Genomic DNA, 13,836 nt, shown 5'->3' on the forward strand with positions numbered 1-13,836 from the left:
ACAGCATTCTGAAAAAGGCAAACTATGGAAACAGTAAAAAGATCAATGGTTGCCAGGGGTTAGGGGTAGGGAGAAGGATGAATAGGTGGAGTATATAGGATTTTTAGGGCAGTGGAAATACTCCGTATGATACCATAATAATGGATGCATGTCACTTTACATTTGTCCAAACACACAGAATGTAAAACACCAAGAGTGAACCCTAATGTAAACTATGGGTTCTGTTGATTATGATGTGTGAGTGTAGGTTCATCAGTTGTAATAAATGTACCATTCTTGTGGGGGATGTTGATACTGGGGGAGACTATGTATGTGGGTGGGCAGGGGATATATGGGAAATATCTGTACCTTCCTATCCATTTGCTGTGAACCTAAAACTGCTCTAAAATATAGTCTTAAAAAAACAAAAAAAGTTTAAAAATGAAGTGAACCAGATTTTAGAATCATCTTATGAAATATAAAATGAAGGTTTGAAAAATAATTGTACCGTATTAGATTTCTTTCACCAAAAAAAAAAAGAAAAATCAAATGAGTGGAAAAAGGGAGTTTTAAAACAAAATTTTTTTTAAAATAATGTTTATTTCAACTTCATCTCATCTCTTAAAAGGGATGTTTTTGTTTTTAAATGGATATTATTAATTTAGCAGTAATTCACATAACAAATATATTGTTATAAGTAAATATCCTTTATAAATAAATATGTGTATATTTATAGTTCATGCCCTAAATTTTTACTTATAGTTGTGAGCCACCAAACTGAAAATTATTATACTAATAAGTTCATACTAAATACATTTGGTTGCTAAACTGCAAGTTAAAACTACCTAAAAAAAAATCCTTATCAATCTATCATCACTTTTGCAAGAGTTTTATAACAGGTAAGTCAAATCCTGATTTGTCATCATTTCAATTTGCCACTCAAAATGTCATAAAAGAGTAGTTACTAAGGAGCCCAGGATCTTTCCATTTTGGAAATATTCAACAAACATTTTTTTTAAATGCCACTTTTTCTAATAGGCAACTGAATTTTAAACATTGAACTTTAAAAGTCACTGGAACATTTGAGATCTCATTTATACTTCTTCAGACTAGGGAATTTTACTTGCTGGTTATCTGAACACATATTCTCTCATTTCTTGCTGTGAAAACATCCAAATAAAATTTTTTAAATGCTTTAGCAACAGCTAGAAAACCTCTGGTTTACTTGGTTTCTCCATGGTTGTTGCATAATGGATTTTTTTGTGACTAGAAAAACTAGTCACAAGCAAAGATGTACATATTGTTAGCCAATGGGTAGTAAATTACTAATAATGCTCATAAATTTATTTTTCTTTGGTAGAATGGATTTTCCCCCCTCAAGTCATGCTATTTATTTGTGTTTGTGTGTTTGTGTTGTGTATGTAGTCAACACATACAGCACGTTCCTTCGAAAAATAGAAGTTAAATCCATCCCACTTACCAAACTATTCCCTGAGCCCCAGAGCCAATAGGCTTTAGATTCTGGTAGCGCTTGAGAACTGTGAAGGTTGAGTCTCCCACTTCCACGCTGTAGAACTGGTTGTCAACTTTGCTTTTGCTCATGTTGTAATGTTTGGCAATATATGACACATCCACTTGTTTATCGAATCCCTGTGAAAAAGAACAACAAAAACTTGAGACAAGAGAAAAACCAGAATGACAATGAGATACAGAAAAGCCTGTTCTTTCAATGATTACTAATACTTTGTCATCTGTAATAATTATATAGACCTGCATTTAACACAGAAAAAAATATATATATTAGTCCATGTAAGATAACCTGGAGTAAAATATCTTAGAAAAAATGCAAAGAAAAATTTGTTTTCAATATTAAAACTATTTATGATAAAATATTCTTAGATCTGCATCGTCTTTTCTGAAATGTTTCATTAAAACCATTTATTTATGCAGCAAACACCTACTGAACATATACTGGCCCCAGAGACTATGTTAGGTACTTCAGAGGTGATCCCTGATCATCTGTTATAACAGCCATATGAGGAAGAATGAAAGAATGTATCTACATCCTTTTCTCAGAAAGAACTGAGATATAAAATAATGCATAGTTTTAATTAGGCAAATTTGAATTAAATAGTGTTGATTTCATTTGCTCTCAATAATACCAAAAATGCTACTGCATTAAACATTGAAAAATTTTAGTCACTAACACTGTTCTAAACTGCCACATGACAGCTTTTTTATTTATTGCCAGCTTAGATTTTAAGTATCTCAATTGCTATATCTTTTGTTTATCATTAAGAGTTCTATTAATTATATTTAGCAATTGAAGAAATTGCTATTTTGAATCATGATTTAGGAATATATATAATGTAAATATCCATTATCCATGATTATTATTTACCCATAAATGATCTTACATTGCTTTTTATGACATTAAATAGTTTGGATTCTGTAGTGAGAAGGAACCTTACAGAATACTAGCTAGCCTTTTCCTTGTGGCACACACTGGCGGATGTTTACCCAATAGTCACTCGTCTCTTTCTTGCTGATTTTGTTCAGGTTTTGAGCACTCACATGCTCTGTGGGTTCCTTCCCAGTTCCAGCACTTGAAAATTGAATACTCTAAACCAGTAGTTTTCTTTAGAGGTGACACTAACCCTTAGCAGGCATTTGGGAGATCTGTGGGCATGTTTTGGTGTGCCACAATAATAGAAGATGTGGCTTATCGACCAATGCTGGTTGTCCTGCAATGAGTGGGACATTCCCACACAATGAATAATTACATACTTACATCTTTTGAGTATGTCCAAGCTTTAATTAGTAAAAAACAAAACAAAACTGGCTTTAATGTTCTGAGCCCAGAATCTAAACTAAAGATCTTTGTACGGTTTTAATATATACTGACCTCCGAAAATCTAATTCTCACATAATCTGAAAGAAGATTTAAACCTCCTTAGGCTCTGGACCTGTAGTTGGTAATAAAGCCATTTCCTTAGACATTTTTGGCATTTCATTTCTAATTAAAAAATTGAAATAGGAGTACAAACTAATTTGCCCTGTATGCTCTTGGATGAGAGACAGACAGCATTAGTAATGAGGAGAATACAATGGGGACTTTGTGGACAAGGGTGGCAAAACCTACGAATCTAGTACAAGAACCTTAAGACCCCAGATGGGCTTGAGAGCAGAACAGTCGTGACAGGCACCAGCCTATGACTGGGAGACATACGCTAGCAACAATCCAGTACAAATGCACACAGACCTCAAAGAACAGAGTGGACTATAAATTAGGAATCTAGGTTGTTTGGATGGAGACTGAAAATTCAGGTAATTCACAAATAAAATCATGAGAGGTCTGAAATCCAGGAGGCAGTCTATGAAGTACAGAATAGGAAATTAAACAACACTATTAAGAATCAGGGCATTGTGAGCCCATTCATGGAGACTAAACAGGGTTTAGAATTTAGACAATGGGTGTGGACAATAGCAGAAACAAGAACATTATAACGATCCTTTATTTCAACTACAGTATCAGGAACTGTTCTCTACACCATAGTCCATTTCTACGCTAGACTTTTTAATGTATCAGTAAACTAACCCTGCTAAAGTTATTTTTTTTCCCTTGGTAAGGAAAGGTAAAAAAGCAACTGGAGCTAGACTAACAAATGAATTTCATCTGTCAAGGTTAATTTGGTACAAAGTGCCCGACTTGCCATTTGTCATGTTCTGACCCTTCACATCCTGTACTACTCTAGCTCCTGACCACCCACAAAACTCTTAGCACACACTAGTCTCATCAAACCTAAGTAATCTATTTCCCTTTCCCCACATATTCTCTTCACCTCTGAAACGTCGCTATTCCAACTGCATTGCATGTATGTAGTAATCATATGTAATAACCTTTATGTTCTAGACTTCTGGCACTGGAGATACAAAAAAAAGATAAGTTCCCCATCTAGATGGAGGCAGTAAAATAAGCAAGTAGTTAAAATATGGAAAATATATTTTATAGCAGAATAAAGAAAAGATGCTAGGAACAAACAGGGAGTAGCAACTAATTGCCTGCATTCATTCATTATCATTAATTCATCCAACTACTATGTATAAAACAACCATGAATGCCAAGTCATGGTATAAAATTGGTAATGTTGGAAAGAGACTTGATTTGTGTTTTCTCTGGCTAACTATATGCCCAGTCCTCCCCTCTAACTGGTTCTCAGATGTGAGTGCGGATTTGGACTACCTGGGGAGCTTGATAAAATACAAATTACTGACATAAAACCTTGGAGATTTGGATTCAGGTCTTCAGCATAGGTCCTGAGGATTTGGAGATTACTAGGCAGTCCAGGTGATTCTGATTTGAGGATCTGACTTTGAGAAAGGCAGCATTAGAAAATCATTCTCACAGTGTGCTCCCTGAAGCATCAGTATCAGCATCACCTGTAGACTTGTTAGAAATGAGGCTGCTCACTCCCACCCCACACCTATTAAATCAGGAACTCTGGGGCCCAACATTCTGTTTTAATAAGGCTTCTAAGTATTCTGATGCATATTGAGAATCACACACTGGAGTGGAAGGACTGCCTGAAGGCTGTGAAACAGATCACACAGCTCTGCCTGAGATATTTGGAAACTAAAACACTTATTATGAAGCAGAAATAATATTTCTGCTTCTGCATCAGGGAACATACACTTGGTGTCTTTACGTATTGCCAAATTCCATTGTTCATGGCAAACACAAACTGGAACCAGAGTCCTAGTTAGGACAAGGATTACCCTACATCTCAGATTCAAGTATTTGAAAGACACCCGCTGCTCCAGACTCAAGAACTAACGAAGTCGTGGTACTCAGGACAAGTCACCAGCTGGCCAAGTGCTATAATGGAGTATATCATTTCATCACAGCAATTGTTCACACGCCTGAGAAGTACCCTGTAATTTTTCCCAGTGCATACCTTTTCATGTAATGGGGAAGTTACATACAGACTTGGTGGTAGTTTGGTAAAATGGTTAAAACAATCATAGAGCTTAGACTAAGAGCAAAATTTTAGCTACAAAAGTATTCCCAGTCAAAAAGAAACAAATAAATCTATTCAAATTAAATACCTAATGCCCTGACACATTTTCTAAAATAAAAGCTACTCAGTGATTTTTTTATCCATTTGAAAGCATATAATTTCTCACAATAAGATTAAAAATCATCATTGTAAAATCTGTGAATTCACACACACACACACACACACACAATTTCCTTCCTCAATTTCTATGCAGTCTTATCATGACTATAAAGTTCAAATATAAACTTTTCTCTAAAAATAAGTCTATGGGGCTTCCCTGGTGGCGCAGTGGTTGAGAGTCCGCCTGCCGATGCAGGGGACACGGGTTCGTGCCCCGGTCCGGGAAGATCCCACATGCCGCGGAGCGTCTGGGCCCGTGAGCCATGGCCGCTGAGTCTGCGCGTCCGGAGCCTGTGCTCCGCAACGGGAGAGGCCACAACAGTGAGAGGCCCACGTATCGCAAAAAAAAAAAATTTTAAATAAATAAATTTAATAAATAAATAAAAATAAGCCTATGAAAATATGTCATTAAACACACTATGGAAAAATATTATCAATGCTGAAGAGATTTTTCACCCGTTATATGTTTTAGTATATTCCTATTCAGATCACAGAACTGATGATTTGAACCCAAGACAGGAAGAATCAGAAATTCGTACTGGGAAGGCATGACTGGCCAATAGTTTAAGTCAGGGATTCTGAAGTTTTAATATGGATCAGAACTACCTGAGGAGCTTGTAAAACATAGATTTTTGAGTCCCACTGAAAAGTTTCTGATTCAGTGGGACTAAGATAAGGCCAAGAGTTTGTATTTCTAACAAGTTCCACACTTGGAGAACCACTATTTTAGAGAAGAGTAAGAGATGTCACCATTCAAAAAAGGCTAGTTGGAGTGGCAAAAACTGGAGGAAATGCAGGTCAAACCAAGTAAACAAAGGATGTGGAAGTTAAAAATAATGCCATGATGACTTTCCTTGGTATCAGCACCTCTATAAGCAGGCCCAGCTGTCATTTTCCCGGGATGTGTTTTCCTATCTCACAATTACAATAGAGTGTCCAGTCAATTTTCTCTCAATTATCTCATGAAAATAAACATTCCATCATCTATTTATATTAAATTTATACTAAAACATTTGAGAAGAATGTATGAAACTCACAGGTATTCATAAATGCTTGTCAAAATGAAAAGTGTTTTTCCAGAGAAAAATTAAGATGTTTATTAAATTAATTATAAATCAGAAATGTTATATTAAAAATGAAAAACATCACAGTGGTGACTTTTGGAGATCAATACGGCTCAAAATAACTACAGGTTTAGAATAGTCTATTCTACCATTGATTCAAATTAATTTTAAAAGTAACTTATTCCCCCACTGAATATTAATCTTATATTTAAATGACTCAATGATTTATCTTATATTGATATAATAAAATTTTCTTTGAAAAAATTCAAAGCAAACTCATTTCCTCCTTGCCCCCTATCTGCCAAAAAAATTTTAAGCTAAATTCAAAGAAGACTTTATTGCTGCTGGCAGTTTGATAGGAAGAGAGGAAATTTGAATATAATCTGTTCTGTGAAAAGACAGCATATTACACAGACCTATAAGAAAGGGCTTGTGTCATGATTCCTATCATCAGTTCAGGTGCTAGCCCATAGCTATGGAGTTTGAAAAGAAAAATGTCCCACATTACTGATCTTATCCTGCAGGTGTCCAAAGCTTTGATTGCATTTTTCTCAGACTTAATAACCTGTATTTCACTCCCTCCCCATTTTCACTTGTGCATGACTGGCCTGTGTTACTGCTAGTCAGATCCTGAACAGGAAACATTAAGGTTTAAGAATTTTTAGATGTTACACTTCCTTAGTTTCTCTTGAATAAAACTTTCAGTTTCAGCTGAAAAGAGCACCAAGTCTGGATTAGTTCTGCACTTAACACCTATGAAACCAAGTCATTTTATTCCTTCATTCATTTATTATTTATATTCTGTATGGTTTCAAAAAGGATTTGTGCAGCTCACCATAAAAGATATAGAAACAATAAAACCATTAAATCCAGTTTTAAGAATAAATGTCAAATAAAGCAGGCTAAGAGATGACTGTTTTACCAGAAGACTTAAGTTTTGAACATCTACTGTCTTGAGCACAAAAGTTAGTGTCATGCTTCCAGCAAGCCAAAGGAAAAACATGACAACAAGAAGACCACAGTGAGTGGCAAGTTTTGAGTCATTAATTTCATAAAGTATACCATACAGTAGTTCATAGGAAAGGTAAAATTTCTCTAGCACTCAACCCCAGGAAAAAATATTCAGTAGTTCTTTACATAATAACCCTGGAATCAAACAACAGGCAGTAGATACAGTACTTTTTCATCAAAGACATAGAAATATGCTTCATATGATATCACCTCTCAATAAGACAAGGGGAGAAAGAAAGATGAACCAGCATTAGTCACTTACCTAGTAAAGGTGAACTTTGTATTCTGTTAAATACTATATTTAACACTAACAGCAGATGAGGAAAGTGGCATACAGAGCTGTTAATTGGCTCAAAGTCTTGGAACTATTGATTAGTGCTATCAATTAATATGAATTAAAGTTTGTCCAACTCCAAAACATGTGTTCTTCTTTTACTAAACCATTCACTAGTTCAGCTAAAATAACTTAGAACAGTGATGTAGTTTTCTTATGATAAGGTGAGCTGTAGGAATAGAGCTTGAGAGAGATGAGTGAATAACACATCCTTCTCTTTCATTTATCAATTGTCTCAGACTGGAGTTTGAACATAACACTAAACAATTCAGGGCTGAAGTAGACAATCTTGTGTTGTTGATGGAAAGCTGGATTTTCAGAGCTGCCTAGAATTTGTTAAATGTTTATAGAGCACCTACTATATGCCAGGCACTATTGAAGATGCTATGGATGTAACATTGATCTAGCTCAACAGGATAGCTAAGATGAATTCGCTACAAAATGCATCTCCAGAAAATGAACTGGTCAATCTGTTGGATATTATTTTGTCGTTTGGATACTGAAAAGTATCTGCCAAAAGTGGTGATTCTGCTTTTGACACAAATGATATTGAGCTCTTCAGTCTTACAGTTATGGCCAGCATGTTGAGTTGCTCTTGCCCCTCCAAGATTGTTATATAAAGTCAGCAGAAACAATGCCTGCTACTCTGTTTGTTATGGCAGAAAGGCATGCGTTCAATCCATTTAAAATCCGAATCAAATTATCTACATATTAGTTTTAAAGAGGGATATCTGAGATAATCCTTAACAACATTAAGGATTAGATTTTGTTTTGTCCTGAGTATATTTTCCCCATTCAACTTCTTGAAGTGTTACTCTTCAAGGAGGATTACAGTGTGGAATCTAAATCACTTTTATGTTGGTTGGCCCAGAGATGGTTACTCTGTGGAATCAATGGCTTATTATAAATCAGTAATGCAGTAAAAACTCTAAGACTTACATTATGTTTAATCACAATTTTCAATTATGTGAAAAAGCACATAAGAGTAATCAATAGTAGAGCAGGCAGGCATGGCTTCTGCCTGCCTGTTCTTTTTATATAAAGGAAGACAGCTAGTACTGTTTGAATACCTACTAAGCACCAAGCTAGTATTAGGACCAGATGCTGTGCTGGGTGTCTAATAAATCATTTCATGTAAGACTTAGTATTCTCATTTTGCACTTGAGAAATCCTAGAGTGAGGATTTCAGCAAAGGGTAAAAATTCAGCTTTTATCTAAGAATCCTTACTGTGAGGCCTTGGGCAAGCTTTTTACAATCTTAGCCCTAGTGTCCTTATTTATGGAATGAGGGCAGTACAATGCATATCTTGGAGAAATTGTGAGTTTTGTTCCAGATCACCACAATAAAGTGAGTCACACAATTTTTTTCATTTCCCAGTGCAAATAAAAGTTAGGCTTACACTACACTGTAGTCTGCTAAGTATAAAAAAAATACATACCTTAACTTTAAAATATTTTATTGTTGAAAAATGTTAACCATAATGAGCCTTCAGCGAGTCATAATCTTTTAGCTGGTGGAAGCTCTTGCCTCAATGTTGATGCTGCTGACTGATAGGGTGGTGGTTGCTGAAGGTTGGTGAGGCTGTGGAAACTTCTCAAACTAAGATAACAGTAAAGTTTGCCACATCGATTGACTTCCTTTTACGAATGATTTTTCTGTAGCATGCAAAGCAGTTTGATGGCATTTTACCCACAGTAAAACTTCTTTCAAAGTTGGAGTCAATCCTCTCAAATCTTGCTGCTGCTTTATCAACTAAGTTTATGTTATATTCTAAATCCTTTGTTGCCATTTCAACAATCTTCACAGCATAATCACCAGGAGTAGTTTCCTTCTCAAGAAACTACTTACTTTGTTCATCCGTAAGAAGCAGCTCCTCATCTGTTAAAGTTTTATCATGAGAGTGCAGCAATTCAATCACATCTTCAAGCTCCACTTCTAATTCTAGTTCTCTTGCTGTTTCCACCATATCTGCAGTTACTTCCTCAACTGAAGTCTTGAACCCTTCAAAGTTATCCATGAGGGTTAAAATCAACTTCTTCCAAACTCCTGTTAAATTGATATTTTGACCTCTTCCCTTGAATCACAAATTTTCTTAATGACATCTAGAATGGTGAATCCTTTCCAGAAGGTTTTCAATCTACTTTGCCCAGATCCATCAGAGGAATCACTGTCTATGGCAGCTATGTCCTTACAAAATGTCTTAAATAATAAGACTTGAAACTGGATATTATTTCTTGATCCATGGACTACAGAATGGATGTTGTGTTAGCAGGCACGAAAACAACATTAATTTCATCTCCATCAGAGCTCTTGGGTGACCGGGTGCATTGTCAATGAGCAGTAATATTTCAAAAGGAATCTTTTTTCTGAACAGTAGGTCTCAACAGTGGGATTAAATTATTCAGTAAACCATAGTGTAAACAGATGTGCTGTCATCTAGGCCTTGTTCCATTTTAGAGCACAAGTAGTGTAGATTTAGCATCATTCTTAAGGGCCCTAGAACTTTTGCAGTGGCAAATGAGCATTAGCTTCAACTTAAAGTTACCAGGTATATTAACCCCTAACAAGAGAATCAGCCTGTCCTTTGAAGATTTGAAGTCAGGCGTTGACTTCTCCTCTATAGCTATGAAAGTCCTAAATGACATCCTCTTCTAACAGACAGCTGTTTCGTCTATGTTGACAATCTGTTGTTCAGTATCACCACCTTCATTAATTATCTTAGCTAGATCTTCTGGATAACTTGCTGCAGCTTCTACATCAGCACTTGCTGCTTCATCTTGCACTTTAATGTTAAGAAGATAGCTTCTTTTCGTAAACCTCATGAACCAACCTCTGCTAGCTTCAAACTTTTCTCCTGTAGCTTCCTCATTTCTCTCAGCCTTCATAGAATTGAAGGGAGTTAGGGCCTTTCTCTGGATTGGGTTTTAGCTTAAGGGAATGTTGTAACTGGTTTGATCTTCTATCTAGACCACTAAAACTTTCTCCATATCAGCAATAAGGATGTTTCATTCTCTTATCATTTGTGTGTTCACTGGAGTAGTGATTTTAATTTCCTTCAAGAACTTTTCCTTTGTATTCAAAACTTGGCTAAATATTTGGCACAAGAGGCTTAGCTTTTGGCCTATATCAGCTTTCAATGCCTTCCTCACTAAGCTTAATCATTTCTAGCTTTCAATTCAAAGTGAGAGACATACAACACTTTCTTTCACTTGAATACTTATAAGGCATTGTAAGATTATTAATTGGCCTAATTTCAATATTTTTGTGTCTCAGAGAATAGGGAGGCACAAGGAGAGGGAGAGAGACAGGGGAACAGCCTGTTGGTGGAGCAGTCAGAACACACAACATTTATCAATTAAGGTCCTCATTTTAAATGGGCCCCGTTCATTGTACCCCTCAAAATAATTACAATAGTAATATCAAATATCACCAATCACAGAATATAATAAAAAATATAATAATAAGTTAGAAGTTTGAAATACTGTGGGAATTACCAAAATGTGACACAGAGACACGAAGTGAGCAAATGCTGTTAGAAAAATGGCACTAATACAGATGCTCAATGCAGGGTGGCCACAAAACTTCAATTTGTAAAAATAATAGTACCTGTGAAGTACTATAAAGTGAAGCACAATGCAACAAGGTATGCCTGTAATCTACTTCTTTTGATTAGTGGGAAAGTTAAACGTGCTAATCTATGTAAAGCTCTCAGCATGGTATAAGCTTACAGGAAACTCTCAACAAAGTTGTTTGTTGTTGGGCTTCCCTGGTGGCACAGTGGTTAAGAATTTGCCTAGCAGTGCAGGGGACATGGGTTCGAGCCCTGATCCGGGAAGATCCCACATGCCGTGGAGCAACTAAGCCCGTGTGCCACAACTACTGAGCCTGCACTCTACAGCCCATGAGCCACAACTACTGAAGCTCGTGTGCCTAGATCCCGTGATCCCCAACAAGAGAAGCCACAGCAATGAGAAGCCCACGCACCACAACAAAGAGTAGCCCCTGTTCACCTCAACTAGAGAAAGCCCGTGCACAACAATGAAGACCCAATGCAGCCAAAAATAAATAAATAAAATTAATTTATTTTTTTAAAAAGTTGTTTGTTGTTATTATTATTACTATTACTAGTACTATAGTTATCATTATTATTGAGAAGTTAGATAACATTTAAAGACATAGCTAATTAGTAGTTTTAGAATGTTTTTAGCCAGAAGTTGGCCTGGGCCATAGTGCCATCCTAAGACACTATGATACTGCTATAAAATCAATGTATAACCAACAGGGTTCAGAATGGTCAGGTAATAAAATACTTTTCTGTGTTTTCATTTGTGGTGAAGACAGTTGTTCTGTGGGTACCCACATGCTCTACTACATTTCCCAGCTCCCTTGCAGTTCTGTTGGGGCCAAGTTGCTGTATCTGGCCAGTGGACTACATGAAGAAGTGGCAGGTATCATCTAAATGCAGAGGCATTTAAGAGGTGTGCCTCTACAATCCACCTCTTTCCACACTGTGATGCCTTAACTGGACATCACAAGATGGCAGTTCCTGAGTCACAAGATGACAGAAGACAAAATTCCTAAGTCACCAGATAGAGGAGAGTCCTTACCAACCTGTTCTAGACTTTGTATAACAGGAAATAAACTTTTGTTCTAATAAGTTACTGAGATTTGAGGTCTATCCACTATTGCAGTATGTTTTTCATTCAATAATTTTTTTTTTTTGGCCTTACAATGTGCCAAGTAATGTTGTAAGCACTGAGAACATAAAGCTCCTGTCCTCATGGAGCTTAATATTAAATTGTCCCTTACAGGATCAAAGTTAGAATGCCGGCTTCATTATCACAATGATCTAACTACTAAGCTAATCACTTTGAATTCTATGTACACTTCTGATCTGCATATCTGCAATTTGTCTTTAATAAAGAAAAAAGAAGCATAAAATAGGCAATAATAAGAGGTATTATATAATCAAGATGGGACAAAATTTCAAGGTTAATTAAATAACGGTTAATTTTTAAAAAATACTTTCTCAGGGTAGGAGGAAAAGGTTGTTTCATCATAAGGAGAAGAAAAATTCATTTAAGAATCAAAATGTTTAAAGTGAGTTATCTGGATTTCACTGACTTATCTGTAAAACATGCTTTTGTTTTTTTGGAAGGGAAAATTGAAATGCTACATTTAAGAATATGGAACATCGGACTTTCAAGATGGTGGCGGAGTAAGACGTGGATATCACCTTCCTCCCTACGAATACATCAAAAATACATCTACATGTGGAACAACTCCTACAGAACACCTACTGAATGCTGGCAGAAGATCTCAGACTTCCCCAAAGGCAAGAAAATCTCCACGTACCTGGGTAGGGCAAAAGAAAAAACAGAGACAAAAGAATAGGGATGGGACCCATACCTCTGGGTGGGAGCTGTGAAGGAGGAAAAGTTTCCATACATTAGGAAGCCCCTTCACTGGCGGAGATGGTGGGTGTGGGGGGGGGGAAGTTTCGGAGCCATGGAGGAGAGCACAGCAACAGGGGTGCAGAGGACAAAGCAGAGAGATTCCCACACAGAAGATCGGTGGCGACCAGCACTCACCAGCCTGAGATGCTTGTCTGCTCACCCACCGGGCCAGGTTGGGGCTGGGAGCTGAGACTCAGGCTTTGGAGATCAGACCCCAGGGAGAGGACTGGGGTTGTCTGTATGAAGACAGAGTGAAGGAAGCTAGTGCTCCTCAGCTAGCCGGGAAAGAGTCCAGGAAAATGTCTGGACCTGCCGGAGAGGCAAGAGACCTTTGTTTTGGTGTGTGTGAGGAGAGGGGATTCCTTCTCAGTGTGCCCACAGAAAGCAGAGCACTGCCTAAGCAAGCTCCAGAGACAGGCGTGAGCCGCAGCTATCAGTTCAGACCCCAGAGACTGACATGAACTGCTAACTCTGTGGTTGCTGCCACCAAGAGTCCTGTGTGCCAGAGCAGGTCACTAACAACACCACCCCAGAGCATATGCAGCACACCACTGCCAGGGTCACAAGATCCAGGGACAACTTCCCCGGGAGAACACACGGTGCACCTCAGGCTGTTGCAACGTCATGCCGGCCTCTGCTGCCACAGGCTCACCTCACATTCCAATTATGACTACCATACTCCTCCCTACCCCCAGCCTGAGTGAGCAAGAGAGCCCTAATCAGTTGCTGCTTTAACACCCTCCTGTCTGGGCAGGGAACAGACACCTGAGGGAGACCTACTTGCAGAGGTGGGGCCAAAACCAAAGCTGAACCC

At 37.4% G+C, this 13,836-nt stretch overlaps 1 protein-coding gene across 5 annotated transcripts in view; it reads right to left on the reverse strand.

Annotated features, from left to right (window-relative positions):
- Positions 1-13,836, reverse strand: part of MAPK10 (mitogen-activated protein kinase 10) — a 350,755-nt gene that overhangs the window by 141,241 nt on the left and 195,678 nt on the right. For all 5 annotated transcript variants that reach the window (XM_073805431.1, XM_073805430.1, XM_073805432.1 and 2 more), the window contains one exon: positions 1,460-1,629. In XM_073805431.1, the coding sequence (XP_073661532.1) occupies positions 1,460-1,629 (170 nt within the window). The remainder of the gene's footprint in view (positions 1-1,459; positions 1,630-13,836) is intronic.

Source organism: Tursiops truncatus, chromosome 5, assembly GCF_011762595.2.
Source record: "Tursiops truncatus isolate mTurTru1 chromosome 5, mTurTru1.mat.Y, whole genome shotgun sequence".
NCBI classification, from domain to species: Eukaryota; Metazoa; Chordata; class Mammalia; order Artiodactyla; family Delphinidae; genus Tursiops; species Tursiops truncatus.